The following is a 27,320-nucleotide window of genomic DNA, read 5'->3' as shown; positions in this document are numbered from 1 at the left end:
TCCAGGCTACCCAGGTCCAATTCCTGGGCAGGGAACTAAGATCTCTCTTCAGGACTGCTCACTGCTGTCTCTCCGAGATCAATTAGACCAACTCAGTAACACAAACCCATCAAAATCACTGTCTTTCAGGGCCTGATCATTTCTCACATCATTGCAATAGCTGCCTCTTCTTCTACCCTGTCCTTTTTTTTTTGTTTTTGCGGTACACAGGCCTCTCACTGCTGTGGCCTCTCCCGTTGCGGAGCACAGGCTCCGGACGCGCAGGCTCAGCGGCTACGGCTCACGGGCCCAGGCGCTCCGCAGCATGTGGGATCTTACCGGACCGGGGCACGAACCCGTGTCCCCTGCATCGGCAGGCGGACTCTCAACCACTGCGCCACCAGGGAAGCCCTACCCTGTCCTTCTATGTATTTTCAGGATCTCTCTTTTTCTGTCTTTTGTTGTCATTGTTGTTCTTTTGTTGCTTTTTGTTTTTGTTGTTAAGGAAGGTAAATTTATATTATTGTTTTTAAATTTTTTTGTCTATTTATTTATTTATTTTTGGCTGCGTTGGGTCTTCGTTGCTGCCCGCGGGCTTTCTCTAGTTTTGGCGAGCAGGGGCTACTCTTCGCTGGCGGTGCGCGGGCTTCTCACTGCAGTGGCTTCTCTTGTTGTGGAGCATGGGTTCTAGGCGTGCGGGCTTCAGTAGTTGTGGCACGCAGGCTCAGTAGTTGTGGCTCACAGGCTTAGCTGCTCCGCGGCATGTGGGATCTTCCCGGACCAGGGCTCGAACCTATGTCCCCTGCATTGACAGGTGGATTCCTAACTACTGTGCCACCAGGGAAGCCCTGTTGTTCGTATTTATTAAGGAAAGTAATTTATAAGTTACATTTCTAGTTTTCTGTTACTGAATCACTAAAAATGGTTTGGTTGACTTTCACCAAATTTGGGAGGTTTGTTTGGAGTAAGTCTGACTTAAAATATGTGGCAACGCTAAAATTTACTTTGGATGGCCCTAGGGAGAACCTCAAAAAGAGAGACAGGTATCTCTGGGAGCAGCTGAAAGTGAGGTGCAGGCAGAAGAGGAGGAAGCCACCTGGTAAGAAATACTCTCTTAATTTAGACAGCGTGAGCCCCTCAAATTGTTCACAATGGTTCCAAATGGATGCCCAAGCCATAAGTCACAAGGATAGACCTTCCAAATGCCAGGAGTAGACTTTTCCATAGAGTCTTGCACAGAGAACTTTGTGTGCATGCTCCAGGGAATAACTGTCCAATGAAGGTGCAGAATTCTCAAGACAAATGCTTGGGAAGCCAGCTAAATAAAAGTAAAAACCAAAAAAAAAAAAAAAGTAAAAACCAGACTCTAATATCAGTATTTTAAAACAACAGTTTAAGGTCCAAGTAAATCTAAAAAACATGGTACCAATGGACTTTAAGTATTGAACATTCCCCTGAAATTTTTGTTGATCTTTTTTTCTTAATGAAATTTTAGTAAGTAAAAAGCATTTTGCCTCTGTCTTGCCATTGTGCAAGGCCTTGCTAGAGCAGTCTCTCTTTGAAATGTTCTGAGCAGCACTCCAAAAACAAGCGGTTACTGAGAGCAGTGGACTTGCACTGATTTTGTTCAATACATTGTTTGTAAGGAAGTCATGCTTTCTAAAACAAAGTAGCTCTATTCAATGAAAAATACTTCTTAGGCCAGAAAAGTAGTATGTAGACATTTTCTTTCTTTTTTTGTAATGAACTACCAAAAAAATTATTCACATAATAATGTTAGTAAGTTAGCATAAATATATTATTTTATATTTATATTATTTATTACATTTATTATATATGATCATATAATATTTATATTTGTTTGTATTATTAAGTAATAGTAATACATTAACATACAAATAGGTGAACAAGAAAAAAATCTAGTTCCCATTGTCTTGAAGATAAAAAGCCAATATCCTAAGCATGACATAAAGTTCTTCACAACCTGTCTTCAAATTACTTTATCATTTCTTATTCATACACACCGAACTCTCAATCCACACTTCTTTTATGCCTCCAAGTTCATTCCCTCTGCCTGGAATGCCTTGCTTCCTCCTTCTTCACCTCGTAAACTGCTGCCTAGTCTTTGAAACCCAGCTCAATATATACACTACCAAGCGTAAGGTGGATAGCTAGCGGGAAGCAGCCGCATAGCACAGGGAGATCAGCTTGGTGCTTTGTGACCGCCTGGAGGGGTGGGATAGGGAGGGTGGGAGGGAGGGAGATGCAAGAGGGAAGAGATATGGGAACATATGTATATGTATAACTGATTCACTTTGTTATAAAGCAGAAACTAACACACCATTGTAAAGCAATTATACCCCAATAAAGATGTTAAAAAAAAAAAAAAAAGACTCTTCCTGTGTGAAACTTTTCCAGTGGCTCCTCCCTGGGATTCCTAGCACCTCACTGCTTTCTCCTCAGTTCCCCTATGGAATGTGTACCCAAATCTCTATATTATATTGCATTGTAGTAGTGGTAGCAGCAGCAGCAGCAGTAGTAGTAATAGCAGTAGAAGTAGTAGTAGTGGTAGTGCTGTGTCTGTCTCCTTGAGGGAAGGAGCCATCTCCTACTTTTTCCTTATTATATTTTTAATGGAAGCTCAAGAAATGTTCAATAAATGAAGGAATGAAGAAATGAAACAGGGACTTCCCTGGTGTTCCAGCGTTTAAGACTCCATGCTCTCAATGCAGGGGGCCCAGGTTTGATCCCTGGTCAGGGAACTAGATCCCACATCCACAACGAAAATCCTGCATGCTGTAACTAAGACTCAGTGCAGCCAAAGAAATAAGCAAATAAGTATATTTTTTAATGAAATTAAACAAATACATAGATTTGGAGAAAGTTACCCTGATCTCCTTATAGAATATGACTCAAGGAAACAGACTTATCTTTCCAAACCTGGACCTCAAGTGAGAAACTGCAGGGCCACTGATGCAGATGAAAAGACAAAAGGACATTATAGTGAGTCATATACCAGCTTGGAGCCCTAGACCAGGGCGGGAGGGGACCTAGTTCAACTTTTCTGACTGTTGAAGTCAAGGAGAGTTATAAAACCACCTCCCCTCTGTTCCATTACACTTCCATACCTGTTTTTCCTGTCCCTCTGTTTGGAAGCTTACCTGCCTCTTTCTACAGTGCTCTCTGTAGCAAGTGATTTCTAGGTTAAAAAAAAAAAGCCAGTACATAATACTAAACTGGAAATGAGGAAAATTCTAATGTTCCTGAGTTGTCATTTATCAGGGTCATAGTACTGAGAAAACTGACCATTATTCATTCTTATCTAGCTGATGAGAAATGAAGAAATGGTTTTCCTTAGAATACCTTTGAATAAATGTTATCATTCAAATGGTTAGGAGTTGGCAGATCATTTGGAATTTTTAAAACCTTTTATTTGGAAATAATTATCGGTTCATAGGAAGTTGAAAAATAGTACAGGCATGTCCCTTGTACACTCACCCAGTTTCCCACAATTGTAACATCTTATATAAGAAGTTACAAAACCAGAAAATCAAACTATCAAAAAACTATCAGAAATTGCACTATCAAAGCCAGAAAATCGACTTTGATACAATTCATAGACCTTACTTAGATTTTACCGCTTTTATATGCACTCATTTGTGTGTGTGTATTGGGGGGGAGGGGTTCTAAGCAACCTTATCACATGTGTAGATTCCTGTAATCACCACTACAATCAAGGGAAGGAAGTAATCCACCTCTCAAAGACTCCTTGTGCTAACCCTTTATCACCCATTTTCTGTTCAGCCCTTCCTCACTCCTCCCCCAATCCTTTAGAATGTTTTATGTTTTTTTATATTTGATATTTTTCACTACCCAAAAAAGAGGGGATGAGTTCTCCCACTGATTCTTGTGCTGTCCTGAATGCTGGAAGTAGAAGAGAGCACACAGCTAGGAAGTTAGGGGACTTTCTGTGCCCCCAGCAGGACAATCATTAATAGTAACACAAAGAGGCCTCCCAACGGAAATGATTCTTATTCCTATAATTGGCTAGTTTCCAGAAAAATGTACATTGACTCTGTCTAGATAAACATTTGGCATGGTACTAAAACTGATAGGAATTCAACAAATTTTATCAGGCAAGTACACTGAGCCAACAGGGGCAATGCATTCCATAACACGTTCCTAACAGAATGTGAAACAATTCTCCATTTGTTCCAGAGGGCAGCTGTTTTCAAATTAGTAAAGCTTACTGCAAATTGAGAAAAAGAAAAACTAACAGGCCACCTATTTGGTTTTCTTATTTATGTATCCTTAATTTATTTCTCCAAGCAGGAGACAAAATACCAAAACAGACAAGCGGTGGCTAAAATTATTCACCTGAAACATCACTGCTAAAAGGTCCTCTTCATTCCTACATTCCCACAAAGCTTGTCCACCTAATCCTTCTTAGAACTGTGTGGCCTTCTGAGGGGAGGGAAAGGTGACTGTGTGACCAGTTAGGTAATAACAATAGTTACCAAGTGGTGAGTGCACTTACCCTTGGTAGTAGGCACAGTGCCAAGAACTTGACTTACAATATCTCATTTAATCCATATAACAACCTGGTGAGATGTGTAGTTTTATCATCTTCATTCTACAGTGGAGAAAACGAAGAGTTAGAGAACTTAAATGTTTTGGTTAAGGCCACTCAACTAGTGAGTAGAAGACATGGGATTTGAACACAGGTCAGTGGACCACTGGTAGGGAGTCTTGGCATTCATTAGGTCTGAGGTGTGACACAGAAATCCATATACGATACTTTTAAAAGTTCCCCCAGTGATACTGATGTACTGATTACTTGGAGAGCATTGCTAGAATCCACTTCCTACAAGGAATGGGGTGCAGGCGCAGAGAATTATATGAGTATAATTTCTCATATAATTTCTCAAACTTATATGAGAAAACTGATAAACTTATATGAGAGATGCTGTCACTTCATAAACAATGCTAAATGACTAGTGAATTTTGCCTATGCTTTGCCTATGCTTTTTGCCTATGTTTTGCCTATGAAAATGTATTCTTAAGTTGTTTCTGTGTTTATTCATCTATTTTTCAGTTCTTCGGACCACCATCACAAGCCTGAGTAAGTGTTGCAAGTACTTCTATCAGAGAGAGAATTAAATTACCTTGTAGCTATGGAGCACAAATTCAGTTACTTCCAAATTTGAGGTGGATGGATTCAGGCCTAGTTCTCTATTTAAAGCTTTTTCATCTATTTTTCCTTGAAGAAGAAGAAGAAGGAGAAGAAGAAGGGGAGGAGGAAGAAGGGAGGGGAGGGGGAGGGGCAGGGGAGGGGAGGGGAGGAGGAGGGGAGGGGAGGGAGAGGGGAGGGGAGGGGTGGGGAGGGGAGAAAGGGGAGAGGGAGAAAGGGGGGAGGAGGAGGAAGAAGAACTAAGAGAGAGATGGGAAAAAATAAAAATAAAGATATATAATACCATTTTAAAAGTTGCCTTTTAAAAAAAAAAAAAAAAAGTTGCCTTTAGGGCTTCCCTGGTGGCACAGTGGTTAAGAGTCTGCCTGCCGATGCAGGGAATGCGGGTTCCTGCCCCGGTCCAGGAGAATCCCACATGCCGTGGAGCGGCTGGGCCCGTGAGCCATGGCCGCTGGGTCTGCACGTCCGGAGCCTGTGCTCCGCAGCGCGAGAGGCCACAGCAGTGAGAGGCCCGCGTACCGCAAAAAAAAAAAAAAAAAAAAAAGTTGCCTTTAATCTAAAGCATATTTTTACAAATATAGGTACTTGATTAGACTTAAAATGTTCTTAATAAAATCTGAAGACTGCCCTCTGAGAAATAAGTGTGTAAATAAACACAAAAAGTAGTTTTGTATACACAGGTCAACAGAAGACTAACTGGATTTGTTTCATTCACAAAAACAAGAGGGGAAAATGTCTCAAATCACACTTGATTTCAACACACCAAGCCAAACGCCCACAAAGAATGAAACTATTTTGAACTCATCATTCTGCACATACATAATATCAAGATGTGCATAAAATTGTGTAAGCAGAAATGTACCTGACCTTTTATTGAAAAGGGGAGGAGTCACATATCCTGAAAGGGTTGGGACCTGCCTGCAGTCTCTTGGGAGCTTCCTGTTGTCACCACACCTCTGGGTTAGTTATCTGAGCTCTCTCTGAGGGGAAAGTCTAAGACTGGGAAGGAAATCATTCTTCTTGTGAATGCGACACACACTGTCTCCAATTTCCATATGCTGAGATTATACTTCCTCATCAGTTTGATGTGCTTGGTGAGATCAGGTTGGTCATATATTGAATGGTTTTCTTAATTATTTAAAAAATATTTAGTATAACTGTCATTTTATCATCCCAGTTCCTTCACTGGACTTTTTAAGTTTCACACAGTGATTTTTCAGGAAAGAAGATATGGATTAAGTGAAGTTTTGAATTCTGAAAAAACTTTATTTTTCCTCAGTAGTAAAAGAAACGATTATTCCTTTGAATTAGCTTGTTCTTCTGATGTACAAAACTTAAATATGCCGAAAAATCTAGTATTTTTTCTTTCATAGTTCATTTTTCTGTGCCTTTCCACTTCTATGAAATAAGATCATTTATTTTCTGAGAATTTTAAATTTTATTTTACTATAATATCTAATACAGAGAGGACAGGTTTTTACAGCTTTCATGCATCGTGTTTACTTAAATTATTTTTATTTAAAAAAACATGATTTTATATGTGTAAACCTCTTGGAATGGTGCCTGGCATATTGATTACTTAAAATTGTTAATCATAATGGAGAAATAAAAATTAAAACAGTAATGTACACAGCAAGGTAATAAAAATAAAGTGAAATGCTTTTTTTTTTTTTTTTTAAAGAAAAGCTCAACACTTCTCAGCTTTTTAGGAATCCAGTACTTTTTCACATAGTTTATTGTAATGAAGACTGGTACAATTTTTCTGAAGGGAAGTGTGTTATATATTAGGACCCATAAAAATGTTCATGCCCTTTGAAACTAGTAAAACCATTGCTGGGAATTTGTTCTAAAGAAATATCTTGTAAAAGAAAAACAAAGAACCTATATACAAAGAATGATACTAACTCTGTTATTTATAATAAGTTAAAACTAGATACAGCAGAAATGTTCCTACATACAGGAATGGATAAAGTACAGTGTAACAACTTTTAAAAATATGTAGCCATTAAAATAATACTGAAGCTGTGCAGAAATGTGCAAACATGTTTATAACATAATGCAAAGTCAAAAAAGCAGAACTCAATTTTGTAGATAAACTAAGATTACAACTATGCAAAAATCGTGTGTGTATGCCTGTAAATAAAGTTTAGAAGGGAAATGGAAAATTAATATAGTTGTATTAGGATTTCAGGCTTATAAATAACTTTTTCTTAATTTGTGCTTTTGAAGTTGATTTAATAGTAAGTTAAAATTAAACTAGTGATGATATTTTAAATTGAGAATTCAACGTTTTAAAGTTTGTGTGTATTATCACTTAAAAAAAAATTTTTTTTTGTTCACGAGGCATGGGGGATCCCCGGCCCCTGAGGGGACCAGGGATAGAACCCTTGTCCCCTGCAGTGGAAGCACGGAGTCTTAACTACTGGACTGCCAGGGAAGTCCCTAAAATTTTAAAAAATAAAATAAATTTAGAGATAGCTTAAGGGGAGTGGGAACTAACCTTAACACTAAAACCTGATGGTAATTTGTGAGTACTTTCTTCCAGTCTCTCATTACATATCTCAGTTTAAAAAGCTGGAAATTAATTTTTTGTGACCCACCTTTTTAAAAAAATGTATTTTTAAATTAATTTTAAAATTTGAAGTATAGTTGATTTACAATGATTCAGGTGTACAGCAAAGTGATTCAGTTCATATATATATATATACATATATATATGTATATATATATATTCTTTTTCAGATTCTTTTCTATTGTAGGTTATTACAAGATACTGAATATAGTTCCCTGTGCTATACAATAGGTCTTTGTTTATCTATTTTATATATAGTAGTGTGTATCAGTTAATCTCAAATTCCCAATTTATCCCTCCCCAACCTTTCCTCTGGTAACCATTGACCTGCCTTTTTACTTAATGTTATCTCATCAGTAAAGTCTTGTTTTAAGTCATTCCATAAGACCCACTGCTGCATGATAGAATCTAAGCAGATAGATATACATCACAATAAACTTCCATAGCTAGAAAGAAAAAATATAAAAAACATAATTATAGCTGTAAGCTAAATCCGTACTTCTCAGTATCTGCAAAACCGTGAACTGAGAACTTTCTTGGGGGAGGGTGTTGAATAATATACAGAAAGTATTGATCACAAATACATTGACTTTTTGTTTTTCCCTTCCTTGGCTTGCAGTCCAAAAATTAGCAAGTGATTAAGATGTGACTCTGAAATCCCAAGAATATAGGTCACTTACTTTCAGAGATTTTTATTTTGTTGTTCTAACCTTTGTGAAATCATGATAGGAATGTTTGCCGTACTCTTACTAGCGTACAAAGCAATGGCTAGCAAACTCTAGTGTGCACTGGAATCATTTGGGGAATTTGGTAAAAAATGCAGAGACTCTATCTCCAGAGATCCAAACTCTGGGTCTGGGGTGAGGTCCTGGAATCTGCATTTCAAACAAACTCACAAGGTTTTTCAGTTTGTAGGTGGTTCAAGGAACACAGGCTGATAAGTATTCTTCTAAATTAAGGCTGCTTGTCATAAGTATTTTACTTATTTATTTAAAATTTATTTATTTAGGGCTGCGTTGGGTCTTCCTTGTTGCGTGCGGGCTTTCTCTAGTTGCAGCAAGCGGGGGCTATTCTTTGTTGCAGTGTGTGGGCTTCTCATTGCGGTGGCTTCTCTTGTTGAGGAGCACGGGCTCTAGGCGTGCGCGGGCTCAGTAGCTGTGGCTTGTGGGCTCTAGAGCGCAGGCTCAATAGTTGTGGTGCACGGGCTTAGTTGCTCTGAGGCTTGAACCGGTGTCCCCTGCATTGGCAGGCGAATTCTTAACCACTGCGTCACCAGAGTAGTCCCTGTCATAAGAATTTTTAAAAGTTACTCTGCCATCGATATTTTGTCCTGTGGCAACTTGTGTAAAACTAGGTAGATATTTTCCTAGAGAAAATAGCTCAGTGCCAAAATTAGAGAGAGAATTGTTTCCTCGGATATTGGAAGCTCTCTTCAGATTGATTTATAACTCTGTGTGTGTGTGTGACTCATCCTTCTCCAACACAGAGGAGACAAAGGTGAGTGAGGGGGTGGAGTGTGAATGTGCGTATTTATGCACGTGATTAAGAGATGAGAGTGAGGAAATCAGGCATCTCATTTGTTTTCTGGGGTATATCCTAAAGAAATCCAAGCTGGTGGTTAAAAGCAGAGATGTCCTTCCGACCAAGAGGGTATTTGGCCTGTACGCTTCTTGCCTGTCTCTGCCTTGGGTAAAAGAGAAACAAAGATATTCCAGCAGTTTTGGCTCTGGCCAACTGTGAACCCGTCACAATCTGGCTCAGGATGGATTTTTAGTGCCAAAATCAGTGTGGTTCTCTGCATAAAAAAAAATAAACTTTTCAGATGAAAAAAAAATCAATAGAATTTCATTGTAGGGACATGTCACCTCCCCCTTCTCCTTCTCTCTTCAAAGTAGGAGTCCAGCTCATTTTCTAATCTCTCCAACTCAAAGTTTCTGGGCTAAAGAGGTGTTTATTTCTGAGACTTTGGGAAGTTCCTGCAGAACAGTGTTTTCAGGCAAGCCTAAGAGTGTGCTCAGACGTGGGTTTCTGGAAAGCTCCTAACTCCATCAGTTAACGTGTGGTGAGCTGTGTGTCCTGGGCACTGACCGGCATCCACCACCGGCAGGCAAAATACTCAACAGTGTATCCCTTAATCTAGGTCTGAATCTCAGTAAATATTTTCAGGCTGCATGGAGTCAATATACCTGTCTGTGGACCTCTGCTCTAAAGAAGTTATTCATACACATTTGCGTCATGTTTGGAGGTGGGGAGAATGAGAGCTTGAGCCCACCTCACAGCCCAAAACTTGACATGAAAGAAGTGTGAGTCAGGGCCCTGCCTGTTGTACTTCCTGACTGGATACGAGGCAGCAAGGTGAAATTAGGTGGAATTTCACCGCTGTCACTGGGGGTTGGAGATTAGTAGACTAAACTTCACCAACCATGGGTCATATTGAGAGGTTTTGCTCATTGACTCTCATAGAATCTCAAAACCATCTCTCTTTTCGCCCACTCACAATTGCTTCATTGGTGGCTTATTTCTATCTACAATTCCATCTTCTCTCTTCACAGACACCTCTTTGGATATGAATGAGGAGTTTCCTCTTTCTGCAGGAGTTTTCCCCCAATCAGAGTTGTGGGAGCTGAAATCAGTTCCTCCAAAGGCAGGTAGAAGCTAAAAAGCCAGAACTGAGCATGACTCTGAGATAGCATGGGCAGCTTCATTTAGCTGCAGGGCAGTGTGTCTTGTGAATACAGAGTCAAAGGATCCCTTGGAAGTTTCATCAGAAAGGAAGCGAGGTTGTCAGTGATCAGTCTGAGGGCATCACACTTTTCTATCCAACTGGGACTCATATAAAATAAGTCAATCTAGGGAAACGAATGTCTCCCTGTTTTCTTGGCTGTAGCCTAAAGAAACATAGCTGGTGGATAAAAGCTAGGAATAATCTTTCCAACCAAGAGGGCATTTTGTCTAACCAACCCAATTTTATGTGGTAAAGGTAAAACAGAATAACAGCTGTATTAATCCCTAAGTCTGAGAATAAGAGTGATTTGTTTTGCACAGGAACAGCTACAATCCCTCCCTCACAGCCAACGGACTGACCAGAGTGGGTGGCGGAGGGGCAGGGGTGACTTATTTAGCCTGCAGTGGTAGAAAATGAAGGTCTATCAACCTCAGTTTCCAAGGGGAAAGAAAACAAATTGGAAAACTGGGAGCCTGATTTGATTGCGACAGAAAAAGGGAAACTTCTGCCCAGTCACTTCCAAAAGACTTTTCGTCTTTTTTTTTTTCACTCTTTCCATGAAATTACAGGAGCCATTTTTAAGAAACAGTTTTATTGAGATATAAAACACATACCATACAATTCACCCACTTAAAGTGTTTTTTTATATACTCACATATATGTGCAACTGTCACCAGTCAATTTTAGAACACTTTCATGACTCCAAAAAGGAACCCAGTACCCTTTAACTATTGCACCCCATCTCTCCATCTCCTCCCATCCCCCAGCCCTAAGCAACCACTAATCTACTTTCTGTCTCTATAGATTTCCCTATTCTGGACATTTCATATGAATAGAGTCATATAATATGTGGTCTTTTGTGACTGGCATCTCTCATTTATTGTATTGTTTTCAAGACTCATCCTTATTGTAGCATGTGGGACTATGTTTGTTAACTAACAGGTATTTAATAGCAAAAACACCCTGCTTGATATAAAGGTGAGAAAACACCTATCTAACCAACATTCTAATTACAAGAGTAAAGTATGGTTATTTTCAGGTCTTTTAATTAAAATTTAAGAAAAAGGAAATTTCTTGATATATTAATTTTTTTTAGATTAGGGTTATCTTTTGTTCATAAGAAAGTCCTGGAAATTTGTTTTCTTAAGTAGATGCAAGAGGCATCCTTTCAAATAAGTTAGTTTGCAGATCTTAGAATTTCATTTCTAAAAGGAATGCTAGAGTTAGCTAAATGGCTAAGGAATGAGGAATCAACACCTCATTTTAATATGAGAAAACTGATGACCCAAATAGGTTGTTTGTTTACCTTGTTAATGACACAGCCAGAAACAAACACAGTCCTTTGGCCAGGGAGAAGCACTGTCACCTGTATACTGGTTAATAAAGCTTCCCTTTTCCAAATCCTTGGTTGGATTAAGGAAACTAAAATGATGGAAGGGGGACTTCCCTGGTGGCACAGCGGTTAAGAATCCGCCTGCCAATGCAGGGAACATGGGTTCGGGCCCTGGTCCGGGAAGATCCCACATGCCGCAGAGCAATTAAGCCCGTGTGCCACAACTATTGAGCCTGCGCTCTAGAGCCCATGAGCCACGACTACTGAAGCCCATGCGCCTAGAGCCCATGCTTCGCAACAAGAGAAGCCACCACAATGAGAAGCCCGTGCACCGCAGCAAAGAGTAACCCACTGCTCTCTGCAAATAGAGAAAGCCCGCGCGCAGCAACCAAGACCCAACACAGCCAAAAAAAAAATGATGGAAGGAAGGAATTTATTGAGCACTTATTTTATATCATATCCGACACTGTGATTTACTTATTTAGTCTTCATAACAACCCTAAAAGATCACTACTATTAACCAAACTTATCATCAACATCATCATCAATTACTAGTTTTTTGGCATCTATTATGTATCATGTAATGCTTTAGATACTTCATAGGTATTTTCTCTCATTCTCACATCAGTCCTGATGGCAGGGCTGGGATTACAGTGAGGCGAGTGAGGCACTCACGAGGTGCAAAATTTAAGGGTGGAAGGGACACCAAAATAGTCATCAAGATCAGTCATATTTATGACTTTTTAATGCAATAAAAATATTTTATTTTTGTGATATTTTAATGCAACATTTAAGTGATATTTTAATATATATATAAATAACATTTTACTACCATTTAATGTTTAATGCAAACAATAATCTGCATATCATTAATAATGCATATTATAATGCATAGATGATATTTTATTTTATTTATTTTTTTTCATAGATGATTTTTTTTTTTTTTTTTTTTTTTTTTTTTTTTGCGGTACGCGGGCTTCTCACTGTTGTGGCCTCTCCCATTGCGGAGCACAGGCTCCGGACGCGCAGGCTCAGCGGCCATGGCTCACGGGCCCAGCCGCTCTGCGGCATGTCGGATCTTCCCAGACCGGGACACAAACCCGTGTCCCCTGCATTGGCAGGCGGACTCTCAACCACTGCGCCACCAGGGAAGCCCCATAGATGATATTTTAATGCAATATTTTTAAAAGAGCAAAAATCATTGCAAATATATGATGAACAAAATGTCAAAAATTTTAATAAGATATTGATTGTTTTACAAGTCTGTGTTATTGTACAACAGAAAAAATCATCTCTACTTGGCTGGAATTCCTGAGTCCATGACAACTCACTTCGTTGCTAGGCGGTTTATAAGGGTTGACAATGGTGTATGAACAGATTAAATAATGAAGGTCTATTTTTCACTTGTTTCAAAATATGGGAGGATATTTTGATAAATATATATTTATATAAATATGTATATTTTTATGCTGTGGTTTTTCTTTTGCCTTGGGCTCAATATGGCTCTGCAAAGCACCGCCTGACAGATTGGCACTATTATGATCATTTTATACATGCAAAACTGAGACCTAGAGAGGCTGGGTAATTAATTACCAGAGGTCACATAGCTAGTAGGCAATGGAATTGAACCACAAACCTAGGTTTGTCTCCAAAACCCAAGCTCTTTCCAAAATTGTGTTGTGTTTTTGTTTAAGACATTAGACCAGGGTTGGCAAACTTCTTCTGTAGAGAGCCATATAGTAAATATTTTCAGCTTTGTGAGCCAGTGGTCACTGTTAAACTACTCGTCTTTGCCTTATAGCAGGAAAACAGCTGTAGGCAGTACGCTAATGAGCATGGCTGGATTTGGCCCATGGGCAGTCATGCACTGGATTATAAGAAAATATCTCAGGCTCAAATACGTTATATCTGAAGATGCTATAGCCAGATTTCCCTGACATCCTACTTGAATATGTTTCTTTTAATTTAACAGAGGGAAGACAGTAAATGATAATCAGGCCTGCCCTACATAGGGGTCTGAATTCATCACTGGATGGCAGACATCACCCATCCAATTGTAATTTTCCAGTTGTCAACAGGAAACAGCATTTCAGAGGGATTGAATTTCAAAGTAGTCTGAAGAAGAAAGGCAGAGTTTCTCCTGTTTCAAATAAACTCTAGTAGAAGAGGTTAAGGTTTAGAAACCAGTTTAACACGTTCTGCGGTTCTTGATTGGGCTGTTAATACTACCTCTAAGCAAACTTGACTTTGTAACAAAACAGCAAAATAACCAACAAGAGGTTTGCTTTCTGAAGGCATACATAGTAGTTAATCATTTTAGTAATACCAACATAAAGTAAAATGTAAAGAACTATATTTATGAGGGTGAATCAATTTAACAAATTTGCTATTCACATATATCTAGTCCTTGCATGTTCTCCAAATTGCCTGAGAATTTCAGGCCCAAAGACAAGACAAGTTCCTGAGCTTGGTGCTGGGGACGCAATACTAAACTAAAAACAATACAGTGCCTGCCCTCAGAGGAGCTTAAACTAATTTGTAACATGGTCCAAAATAAGATGTGTAATGTTTTCTTTTTAAAATGTTATTAATTCTGAGAGGAAAAGCGTTAATAACCTGAGGCAATTTTAAAGAACATTGGAAGTGGAGTGTATGACCCATTGTTGTTTGCATATGATTTTCCAGGCCTGTTACCTGCAGATATATTTTTATATAGTTTCAATCATAATACATGTGCCATTTCATACTTCATTTATTTTATAAACATTACATCATACACTCCTTATAGCATTTATATGGCTCATTCTGAATGGCTGAATAATGTGTTAACAGGTTGATATTCATTTATTCAGGAAACATTTATTGAAGCCAACTCCAAGCCAGGTGCTGTTCTTGGCACTGGGAACATAAGAATGGATAAACGGACAAACAGATCAGTCATCTTGGAGCTTCTGTGCTAGTAGGGGAAGTTATTTCAGAAAAGGAAGGAATGCTTCAAGTTTGTGGTAGGAAAAAGACAAGTAACATTTAAGGGGAAAAGTTCTCTGGAGTGGAATTCAACACAAGAAGGAAGTAGAAAAGCATATTATTTAAAGCCAGGGCATCATTTAGGCCAAGGAATTCATTTACAGATATGAATAAACTTAGGAACTATATTACCCACTAGCCACTTTTTTTTTTAATTGAAAAAAAAGAGTCAACTTTAACCAAACTGCATCCAGGAATGTCTCCAAACAATCGAACAAAGCAAAATGATAAAATTGTCCTATTGAAGAAACCAAGAGTTTCTACCAGCCCCAGAGCCTCTGAGGGTTAAGCAAAGAGCAGCTCATTCCTGAGGCTGGTTCTGTCCCCCACTCAAGTTTCTCATCCCATGAGCAGAGTTGGGGATGGGTGAAGGACCATCCACTAGCCCGTCTTGAAAAGACAGCAACAGCCAGTCACCCAGGGGTGAATGGAGAAGGCTAGGAAAAGGACTCACTGTGAGCAATAGTCTCGTATATTATAGAACTAAAACTACATAGCCAGGGAAATATGGTCCCAGAAGATAATTTTTATACACACTTCATCTTTATTCACAGTAGTTCATGTTCTGTAAAGGCACTACAAGCACTGAAGTAGCAGTTACTGAACCACTGCTCTTAGAGGGAATATAGGGTTAGGTTCCTGTGAGCCTCTGCTTATGACATTTTAGTTGACTGATCAATACATAATCTTATTTTATGTGTGTTTCTGTTGAAAGACACCTTATTTAATATATATTGTTTTTAAAATATTTATTTATTTATTTATCTACTTAATTCATTTATTTTGGCTGTTCCGCATCTTAGTTGCGGCTCACGGGATCTTCGCTGCAGCAATGTGGGCCCTTAGTTGTGGCATGCGAACTCTTAGTTGTGGCATGCATGCGGGATCTCGTTCCCTGACCAGGGATCAAACCAGGGCCCCCTGCAATGGGAGTGTGGAATCCTACCCACTGGACTACCAGGAAAGTCCCAATATATAGTGTTGATTTGCTAACATTGAACTCATGGCCAGCACTATAACTCATACCTGAACAAAGCTTATCTCACACTCACATTTTCTCTGTAAGGTACATCACAGCCTTCATGAGTTTAGAAATGCCAGCCAGCACTTGAGGACTATGTCTGGGGGATTTTAAACAGTGAAATCACCAAGAAAAGGCACAAGAAGCAAAAAACATGGCAGTAAGAGGCCAGGTAAAGGACATTTGCTATGAGAGCTGAAACAAGAAGGCAGAGTGTCGCCGTGTTTGACCTCAGCTGAGAGTGGTGTGTGGGGCAACTCAGATTTTTTGCCACTCAGCACCTAGCCGTGAATAACTGGAAAAGCCCCTCAAGTATTGATTTTGGGGGTTACAAATACATTTGGGTTTTATTTTAGTTCTTAGGTAGAGTGTTTATTGCTGTGCTTTATCACAGATATTCTGCATTCTTCTTTTAATGTATTAAATATTATGTAATTTTTTTATTTATTAAAACTAAGAAAGGTTTGGCCCTCAAGGGCTCCCAGTCTGCTGCTGAGGTCTGAGTGGCAATCACACTCCTCTTCCGTCTGGGTTTCAACCAATTGAGAACTTGACCCAGGGCTAAAAGTATCAGCTTTATTGTTGGCATAGCTGGATTTGAGAAAAGTGGAGGTCAAATCGTTTTCTCCTCCTAATGCAAACCAGAGGTCCCCTGCTGACCTCTCCCCAAGTGGCAGGGTGTACCTGCCACCAGAGAGGAAGAGGAGGGAGAGAAACCACTTAAGGGAAAAGGAGAGAGGGGGCAGCCCTCCTCCCTGGGGAGTAGAGTGGATGTCCCTTGGACGAGGCACACCCAAACTACCGGGATGCCGAGCAGGGGTGACAAATTCTTGTTTTGGGGTGTTACAAATAAATTTCAACGAGTAGGTGAATTCACAAGTATGAAATTCACGAATAAAGAGGATTGACTGTATTTTGACAGTGTTTGTGTGAGTGTGTGTGTACGTGTGTGTTCTGGAGAAGAGGTCAAGGAGGTTATACAATACAGGAGGCAATACAAGTGCAGTGACTTTCTTATCTTTCTTGGTAGGGAATGAGGAGCTAGAATAGATACAGTAAATACAATAAGCTCTCTGTGATTGATACACTAGGAAATAGAGGCTTAAATTTTATTTTTAAACTAAAAAAGGAATCACCAGATGAACTAAAAGTAATTTTATAACTAATAAAAATCAGGAGGTAGAGGGGAGAAGTATTGAGTGTGCTAATGCCCTCATCATTTATAACAGAGGGTCATGAGATACTGTCTCGAGTTACTAAAGCAAGGACTAGAGCAGAATAAGGAAAGATAACTGTTCTGACAAAGGTCAGCAGCAGGACACATGGCAGAAGTTAAAAATATGCCCTACAACAGTCTGAAATACAGTTTCCAGGTGCCCAAAACTCCTTGCCAGGAGTTCACGTTGGAGGATAAATAAATCTGAATAAATATTGCTAAGTCTGGAGCAGTTCTGCATGTAGTCTATTTCTGACCTACAGGCTACACCTTGACATCCCATGAAATAGAGATTTAAGTGTTTCATATAAAGTTATAAAGGTCAATGCCAGAAAAAATTAAAGTGGGCTATAAACATCCCAGTATGAGAAAGAAAATATAAACGGAATAAAACAAAGAAAAGAGAGACAGGGGAATCTGCATAGCAAAAGCAATGGCCTTTTCCAGAGCACAATGCTGTTGTAAAAATAACTAAGGGCTTCCCTGGTGGCGCAGTGGTTGAGAGTCCACCTGCCGATGCAGGGGACACGGGTTCATGCCCCGGTCTGGGAAGATCCCACATGCCGCAGAGCGGCTTGGGCCCGTGAGCCATGGCCGCTGAGCCTGCGCGTCTGGAGCCTGTGCTCTGCAACGGGTGAGGCCACAGCAGTGAGAGGCCCGCGTACCGCAAAAAAAAAAAAAAAAAAAAAAAAAAAATAACTAAGACATTTAAAAATACTTGAAGTCACAGTGGTTCTATCAAATGAAAAATTAAAATCCATTTGTTCTGCCCTTCTTGCTTTTCTGTAACTGTCAGTTTTAAAGGCTTCTAGTAAGGACTCAGCAAGCCAAAAAGATTGGTTGAACCATTCCATAGTCATTAAAGTTGGCAGTTTCTGCTGAAAAATAGCTCTGGCCCCAAACTTCAGGATGCATCTCTGAGGCTTCCAAGTACTCAGACACACGGTTTATGACACATTGACATAATATTGCTCAATTGGCTCAAAATGAACAAACCCTAGTAATTAAGCAGTCCCCTTCTTTGGAAAGGGATCTCTATCTTTTCCAGTATGACTTCATTCACAATTAATCTCCGCCGCATAATTTTCTTGGGCAGGTAGGTAGCAAGTGAAAGATGACATAATTTCCCCAGGCCACCTGGTGAGTCAGTCACACAACCAGGAACAAAACCCAGTTTTACTGATGGCTAAGACCTAGAAGCTCAGCCCTACCCTGTGACTCTTCCTGTCCAATAAAATGACCAATTGAACAGTCAATTATTTACTCTGCGACTTGCTCTACAAGCACCAGATAAGTTTCAGTCCGTGTTCACCTGGGGCAAGTGATCTACAGGAAGAGAAAAATGAAAGGGGCCAACAGATGGAGAAAATATTTACATAGCTGAATAAGTCCTGGGCATCTAATGCACAGCATGGTGACTATAGTTAACAATACTGTATTGTATATTTGAAATTTGCTAAGGCAGTAGATCTTAAATGTTCTCCTCTCACACACATAGACACATACACACACACGCACACACACAAGTTAACTACGTGAGGTGAATGTGTTAACTAACCTTATTGTTGTAATCGTTTCTTAATATATATATTAAATCATCACATTGTACCCCTTAAACTTACACAATTTATTTGTCAATTATATCTCAATAAAGCTGGGGAAAAAAAGACAGTATTTACATTGTGAGCATACTTTACTGCACAATCTACTGGATAGTACAGAGTAAAAGGAGGAATATAAGACTTTGGGGCTCAATTTTTAGCCACAGTTTTTCTAGGGTGAGGCATTTCAAAGCCTCCTTAATTTCTAACCTTCTATTTGAGCTTCTTTTGCTCATTCTATTTTGGAAGTTCACTCACCCCTAAGTACCAGAGCCTTTGCAAGAAGTTTCAAGTAAAAGTATCCATGAATGGAGCCAGGTTGTGAAGGAAAGGTACAGCCCCCAGGATGAAGGCCACTCTGAGGCTCAGAATAAGGGAGGAGCAATTCCTGGGTGTGCAAGTGCTGATTCACTAAGAATAGGGGCCCAGGGCAAATGGTTCCTAAATTCTTATTGGAAGAAGTCAGAACAGATGTTTCCCAAGGCACACTTGTCTTTTTTTGGGCCAGTTGCAAGTCAACTGTCTTCCCAGTCTGTTCCCTCTCCTGAAGAATGGTCATGGTTAGGGTCACAATAATAGTAATAATAATAAATAATAATTATTATTATAATTTAAAAAATAGTCCTCTCGATCATCATATTATTGTGTCTGGATACCAATGTCGATCAGAGGTTTACTTTTTTTTTTTTTCATTTATTTTTAGCTGCATTGGGTCTTCGTTGCTGCATGCAGACTTTCTCTAGTTGTGGTGAGCGGAAGCTATTCTTTGTTGTGGTGCAAGGGCTTCTCACTGCGGTGGCTTCTCTTGTTGTGGAGCACGGGCTCTAGGCGTGCGGGCTTCCGTGGTTGCAGCGTGCGGGCTCTAGAGCGCAGGTTCAGTAGTTGTGGCTCGCGGGCTTAGCTGCTCTGCGGCATGTGGGATCTTCCTGGACCGGGGCTCGAACCCGTGTCCCTTGCAGTGGCAGGCGGATTCTTAACCACTGTACCACCAAGGAAGCCTTAGTCTCCTTTAATGTAGAACGTTTCCAGTCTTTCTTTGTCATTTATGACATTGACATTTTTTTTAAGAATACAGGTTCTTTTTTAAAAAAATAGAATATTCCTCATTTTATGTTTGTTTGATTTTTCCTCATGGTTAGATTCCAGCTATGCATTCCCTACTAGAACACTTCACAGGTGAAGCTGTGTCCTTCCCAGTGCATTACAGCTATAGGCACATGATATCCATCTGCTCCTCATTGGTGATATCAAGTTTGATAACCTTGTCAAGGTATTGTTCACTTTCTCAATCTTACAGTTAATGTTTCTTCCCTAATCTCTAATGAGCAATCTGTGGGAGACACTTTATTTTTTTTTAATATTTATTTATTTTGGTCTTGCTGGGTCTTAGTTGCAGCATGTGGGATCTTTAGTTGTGGCGTGTGGACTTCCTAGTTGTGGTATGCACATGGGATCTAGTTCCCCAACAAGGGACTGAACCTGGGCCCCCTGCATTGGGAGCACGGAGTCTTACCCACTGGACCACCAGGGAAGTCCCTGTGGGAGACACTTTAAAACCGTACAAATATCATGCTTCTCCTCAAGATCTACATCCCCACCCCAACCTCAGTTTAGCATCCATTGATGATTCTTGCCTAACCAATCTTTGTTATGATGGTTGCAAAATGATGAATTTCAACTCCAGCATGCATTCCACATTTATCAGTTTGCGTTCAGCATTATATTGGTAGAGTCCTCCTCTCTTCTCCATGTAGGTATTGTTTCTTTGTTTATTTATGTATTTATTTGTTATGGAATCATGGATTCCTGGTTTTCAAAGGCCTATCATTTATTACTCTCCTTAATTATTTTGTCCTCAAGTTATCCCAGATCTGGCCAGCAGAAGCCTCTTCAAGCTGGCTCCTGTGTCCCTAAAACATGTTTTTAAGCACTCTCTTACTTTCTGCCATAAAACATTCTCTTACTTTCAGCTCATCTTAAACTGTTCCCATTACATCCCCAGCCTTTCCATTCTTAGAGCCTGGTCAGCAGGACATATGCTTAAAGGTGGTGCTTGAGCAAAGAAGGAGAGAGAGAGCCCAAGAAAGGCCACCATGGTTAACAGTTTCAGATGCTTCTGAAAGGTGCAGGGCAAGGCACATCATGTTCTCTACCACCGTCCCAGGTGGGTGCTATAGACAAGGAAAGAGATGCTTGGACTCCACAGATTCTGTTATTGAGTCCTCTACCACGTGCTGGGCACTGTGAGGGATACACAAGATTACAAGACACCATTTCAAGGAGACTGGTCTAGTGGGATAGACACATATGTACAGAAATACCCATAATACATCCCTGAAAATGTCTTCATTGTGCGGTCAATGTGGCACATAGAGGGGTTTGGGGAGTTCTGGGTTGAAGGACAGACAGTAATTATGGCTGGGAGAGTCGGAGAAGGCTTCGTTGAGGTGACTTTTGGGTTAGACCTTGAAAGAGGGTAGGGTTTGGAAAAATGGTTTTATCAGTGAAAAAGAAGTTACTACTTATGTACGCCGAATCAGGTCTGACTTTGCAACTTCATTCAACTAGATCCAGTCTCTTGCTAGGTGCCGTGAGGCACATAGAAAGGACTCCAAAGGGTGTAGGACAGCACTTTTGCTTGATGCCCAACTAAGGAAAGAACCGTCACAATGCCATATAATTTTTATTTTCAGACACAGATGAAACATGTCCTTCATTTACCAAACTGAGCTTTCACAGTGCAGTGGTTGGAACGGGACTAAATGTGAAGTTGATGCTCTACACAAGGAGAAACCCGACCTGTGCACAAGCCATCAACTCCACAGTTTTGGGGAACTTGAACGTGACCAAGAAAACCATCTTCACTGTCCATGGATTCAGACCGACAGGCTCTCCTCCAGTTTGGATGGAGGAATTAGTAGAGGGTTTGCTCTCTGTAGATGACATGAACGTGGTTGTTGTTGATTGGAATCAAGGAGCTACAACTGTAATATACAACCATGCCTCTGGAAAGACCAGAAAAGTAGCAATAGTCTTGAAGGAATTTATTGACCAAATGCTGGTAAGCGAGAATTCTCTTAGATGATTCAGGGTCAAGTTGAAACTGGCTCAATATCTGGATATTTAAAGCCAAGAGATAACTACAGTGACCAGAAGGACTATTTTTGCAATGTTTTGCAAATCTGAATAAGCCCCAGGGAAGGTGAAGGGAAGGGCCCGAGGCAACGCCCATGCGTATGGTTGTGCAGGTTGTGCACTGCACAGGGCACCCATCTGAGACAGCACCATTGTAATTGTAGACATTGTAGATTTATATGTCTATTATGATAATTTTCTAGTGAGTGACAGCAAAGTGTCCTGAGCAAGGGGCAGCTTTTTCTAACTCACATAAAGGTGTCTAATGGGTATGAGAGGTTCTGTCTAGGGGTTTCCTGGCTTCAATGCCTAGAGTTTCCTCAACTTCTATAGCTCTTCCTTTTCTTAGAAATGCCAAAAGTTTAGTGACCAGATTATCCAAAACCAAAACTGATACACATGGTTGATGAACGATTTGTGTGTATGATTTATGTTTTCAGAAGACTTACAAAGATGAAATAAATCTTAAATTTAATTTAATTTAATCTATCTCATGAACTGTCCTTTTTATGAAAAAAAAGAAGTGACTTGACACCAGGACTACTTCAGAGAGTCACACCTGGTGGCCACTGTGGCCAGGGGTGACATAAATTTTACATGAACTTCCTACTTAAGCCACAGACTTCAGGAAAGTGAATATTAAAATGACTCATGAATGGCTGGCCCAGGACTATGGTCAGTGTGCCCCGCCCCTTTCTTTCCTTCCTTCCCTCTCCATGGTGACTTCATTAACTGAGCCAGCATCGACAGAAAGGAGTTCATTAAATGTTTGGTTGCCCTTCTCAGTTGGGAATGTTTTAAGGATGTCTCAGCTTGGCTTCTAGCAGAAACATGAATGGAGACACCACGGCATAAAGGTGAAGGCATAAGTGTGGAGTTGGACAGACGGGTTTGAATTCTGCCCTGCGCCCTCCCTGCCTGACCTTGGGCAGATGACTTCAACCCTGGGCTCAGTCTCCTCATCTGTATAATCAAAGGAATAGCATTTAGTTTGTCGTGGAGTTGTGACATTTCAATAAGATAATGGATATAAGGTGCCTAGAAATGTTTCTCCAAAGTCAAGAGTTAGGATATTTCTCCAGATGTTGTCACCTCCTTGGCCCCTCACAATTTATAACGATGGACCTCTTGAAATTGCAGGCAGAAGGAGCTTCTCTGGATGACATTTACATGATTGGAGTAAGTCTAGGAGCCCACGTAGCTGGGTTTGTTGGAAAGATGTACAATGGCCAGCTGGGAAGAATTACAGGTAAGGCTTCCTGTGAATGGGCACAGGATAACCAGACTGCCCAGGGTGTTCCCTGGGGGAGCATGATGCAGGCAATCCTAGTCCTTGGGTTCAAAGCCAGCTCTTCCAATTACTTAACCTCTCTGAGCAAATGTCTTCTTGTGCAAAGGGAAGACCATAGTAGTAATTGATCTTAGCAATATTAAATTTATTATTTAATAAAATAGGTGCAAAGCACTTTGTAAATTGTATATGCCATAGAAAAGATTGGTGGTGACTTTATTTCTCCTATGGCTAGAAAAACAGCTACATCCCATGGGGATTTTGCCCCGAGCAGATAGCCTTCTTCCTTTCATTTAATCCAAGATAGTTTGAACTATATACCTAATATATCCCCAGGCATAGCTGGAGCCTCATGATAGGAAAATGAGATGGGAATTATGTTGTCTGGAGCTTACTCTGTGAATATCGGCTTTCAGGCCAAAGCTGAATAAAAACCCTCAGAAACAACAGCAGGTGAAACTCCAAAGATTCCCTTGCTGTGTTCATTTGCCTAGTGTTCTGTAACTTTCCATAGCTACAGATGAAGGTCTGAGGGAGGCTTTCTCTTTCAGAGACTCAAGCCTTCCATACCTTTCCCAGAATCGATCCTTACATTGAGATAGCCATTCCAAATCTAGGAAATCTGGAAGGTAGATGTGAACAGAGGGAGGGAGGGGAGAGGTAAATGATTCAAACCAACGACATTTGGGAGGTAACCTTTTAGAGCCACAGGTCTGAATGTGCTACTTAATTTGACATGTGGCCCTGGGCATGTCCCCACCACCACCCCCTGCCCTAAATCTCTCTGTCCCTCTCACATACACACACACACCCACATTGGCCGGTGTCTCTTCTAACTCTGGTACTTGAGGTCACATTCTTTTTCCTGGCTATTTTTTTTCTCACTTTCACCCCAAAGGCCAAGGTTGCCCTTATCTTATTTACTTGCTTTCCTAGGGAAGCAAAGCTCTTTTTCAATTTTTTAAAATTATTACTATAATGTTTTAGAAAGCAGTATGTCTTTACTTTTTAAAAATTCATTTTCCTTTATGGGTACAAAGGACAGATGGCTCAAATGTGCTTGTTTTCCTTGTCTATTGGGAGCTTCTCCTCTGGGAGCTGGGACTTTTCCCAGTGGTGTGTTTAGAAGCTGATCAGCTCTCAAAAAAAAAGAAAAAAAAGATTTATAGCATTTGCTGATTTCCATGATGTAAATACTCCCACTGTGGCTGGTTTCAAGCTACTGACCTGACATCACTGACCACACAGTTTGGGAAGAGATAAGCAAACTGCTCTCCAGTGCTGGTGCTGGGGGGCTCTGGCCCACCACTGCCTTATTCTATCTACCCCCTAATTTTGCTCCTCAGCCGCCCAGTGAACCTGTTCCCACGACTGCTTTGGATGGGAATGCAGTGTAACCTGGCCTCTGACCATGGAAATTCCCTGAGCCAACCTCCCTTCCACCCTGGGCCCACGTGGTCCTGCTCTGTGACCTGGACTCAGTCAACGGTCTGCAGCTCAATTTTCTGTCTCCTCTAAGGGACCCATGTTCTCCCAACTCCTCATCCTCTCTGACCCCCAAGGTCAATCTCACCTGTTACTAGAGCTATTTCAGGGGAAAAGCATTTCCCTTCTCCACTCACCTTCCACTGCCCTGCCAGAATGGAATCACTGGATCGAGGGGCGGGAATTTGGCCTGTTACCCAAGGCCATAATTCACTCCCAACTCCCAAGAACTGGGTGATTCTGCTTGTTAATTATCTAGACCAGAATGGCTGCTTCATCTCTTCCATTTCCCTTTTTTTCTTCTGCTCTTGCTTCTCCTTTTGCTCTCCAGGCACATCTCCTGGTATTACTTTTCATTAATTTCTTCAACAGAAGATGGAAGAAATGAATGGATTTAAAAACATTTCAAGTACCTACATCACTTGATAATGCACTAAATTTGATTCTTGCAAAAATCACCTTGGGGTGCTGGATACAATGCCGACTTGCTGAATTGGTATCTCTGGGCTTGGGGTCCAGGAGTCTGTACTTCCTTTATTTTTATTTTTTTTTTGGCCATGCTGTGAGGCATGTGGGATCTTAGTTCCCCCACCAGGGATCAAAACCATGCCCCCTGCAGTAGAAGCGTGGAGTCCTAACCACTGGACCACCAGGGAATTCCCGGTGGCCTGTACTTTTAACCAGAAGATGCAGGTGGTCTGAACACCATACTTTAAGAAATGACCACAAAGCTGTGTTGTCCAACATAGGAGCCACAAGCCACAGGTGCCACTGAGCACCTGAAATGTTGTTAATGCAAATCGAGACGTGCGGTAAATGCAAAACACACACTGGAATTTGAAGACTACGTACAAAAGAAGGGTATTAAAAAATTTCAAATTTTTTATATTGACTACATGTTGAAATAATTTTCTGCTATACTGGGTTAAATAAAATGTATTATTAAAGTCAATTTTCCTTGTTTCTTTTTACCTTTTTAAAGTGGTTGCTAGAAAATTTTAAATTATATATGTGGCTCACAGTATATTTCTATTGGACAGCACTGCCTTGGAGAGTTAGTTCATGGTGACCTTGGGGATAAGAGGCCCCTGAAAACGCATGCAAAATGTTTGACGTCTGTCCTGGGGAGAGGTCCACAGCTTTTATCAAATTCTCAAACTGGTTAATCTTGTAATCAGAGCCAGGGACTAGCTAGACACTTTTCTGGCGATCACAGAGCAACAAGAAAGAGCTCCATTTTGTCATTTTTGTTTCTATTCTATAATAATTTCAATATTCTGGATTCAGATCCCAGAGTGCTTTGGTAGGTCTTCTGAAGTAGCAATTAATTCTACCTCTATTTTGCAGATAAGGAAACTGAGGTTCAGAGAAGTAAAGTAACCTGCTTAAGATCACACAGCTGGTTAATGCTAGGTTTGGGGTTCCACGTCACATCCATCTGACTCCAATGGTCTCTGCTCACACAAAATATGCAGCTTTTTTGAGGGCAGTTTGTGATTTTTGGCTGACAGTGTAAGCTGATCATTTGCTATGACTTATCTCTAAGGACATCATATGTCCAAGTTTACTGTGACCATCCTCATTTGTGTCTTCTGTCCTGGCATAATTATTAATAGCAGCCTTATCACTTTCAAAATTGCCCTGGTTTGGATTTTATAGGGTAAGCCAATATATCTGCTGTGGATCTGGAGGTTGCTATAAACTGAGGCTCTCACTGTTCATTTTCTCAGACTGGAAATGGTGCTGTTTCATGTGAGGAGGGGGAGGCTTCCCCAGCAAGGTCTTTCCAAGGTTATGAGTTTCTCATTCTGTGCAGAGAATATCCTGTGGACTTGGGTACCTGGGTGTTGATCCACCTCCTCCCCACATCAGTTTCAGTTGGGAGCAGACAGAAGGGGAAGAAAAGCTGGGGGGTGGGGGAGTGGGGGAAACAGAGGGAGATAAAATAAGGGGGCAGATAAAGACATGCCTCAAGGAAGCAAGGGTGTTGGCCAGGGAGAAATGGAGAGATTGGGGCTAGAACCAGGACTGCTGAGGCAAAGATGCTATCTCTTGGATTTTATACCATGGGGGTGGGGGGGTAGGGATAGGGGATGTCATTTAAAGTGACCTTCATAGATTAAAAACTCGGAGACATCCCTTGAAACCTTTTTCACTCCAGGTAAGTTTCTAGTTAGCAAGGTCTTTGGGATCCTCTGGTGTTTTGTTTTTGTTTGTGGTTACATCATCATAGGAGCTGCTCTCTTGTTTTTACAGATGTTTCATAATAATGGTGAGGAATGTCCAGCTACCATTGACCAAGAGCAAGAAATCAGTTCAGGCCTTTATGGGGTGGGTTAATTTTGCAGGAACTGGCACCCACCTAATTTCCCTCTTCCATACCTAGTCTAATACCTGGCCTGACCAGTGAGTCTCACACTTTCCCACTCAGTTTGCCAAACCCAGTTCAATGAAACCAAAAGCTCAACAGAGAGAGGTGGTTGCACTGTGAGGCTGTGGTTGCATTGTGAGGCTGTGGCCCTGGCTAAGACACTTGACCTCCCTGAACCTCAGTTCATTCACCTGTAAAATGGGAATGACAATAGCTACCTTTCCTCCTTTGTGATGTGGACCAGGTGAGCCGGTAAATGGGAATAAAAATGGAAACAATAAAGGAGCTTTTTTAATAACAAGAAAGAAAAGTTGAGTGAAGTTTCTGGATTATTTAAAATGAGATAAAGATAAGTACAGTGTCTGCTTTTCAT

General features: G+C 40.6%; 1 protein-coding gene across 3 annotated transcripts in view; it reads left to right on the top strand.

Moving 5' to 3' along the window:
* Positions 1-6,125: 6,125 nt before the first annotated feature.
* Positions 6,126-27,320, top strand: part of LIPH (lipase H) — a 46,114-nt gene continuing 24,919 nt past the window's right edge. For all 3 annotated transcript variants that reach the window (XM_082654682.1, XM_082654681.1, XM_082654680.1), the window contains exons 1-3: positions 6,126-6,274; positions 21,359-21,726; positions 22,941-23,049. In XM_082654682.1, the coding sequence (XP_082510808.1) occupies positions 6,226-6,274; positions 21,359-21,726; positions 22,941-23,049 (526 nt within the window). In that variant the 5' untranslated portion in view covers positions 6,126-6,225. The remainder of the gene's footprint in view (positions 6,275-21,358; positions 21,727-22,940; positions 23,050-27,320) is intronic.

This window comes from Grampus griseus, assembly GCF_964374135.1.
Source record: "Grampus griseus genome assembly, chromosome: 5".
Lineage (NCBI taxonomy): Eukaryota > Metazoa > Chordata > Mammalia > Artiodactyla > Delphinidae > Grampus > Grampus griseus.
The sequence above is the reverse complement of the archived record's forward strand: the minus strand, read 5'-3'. Positions and strand labels throughout refer to the sequence as shown.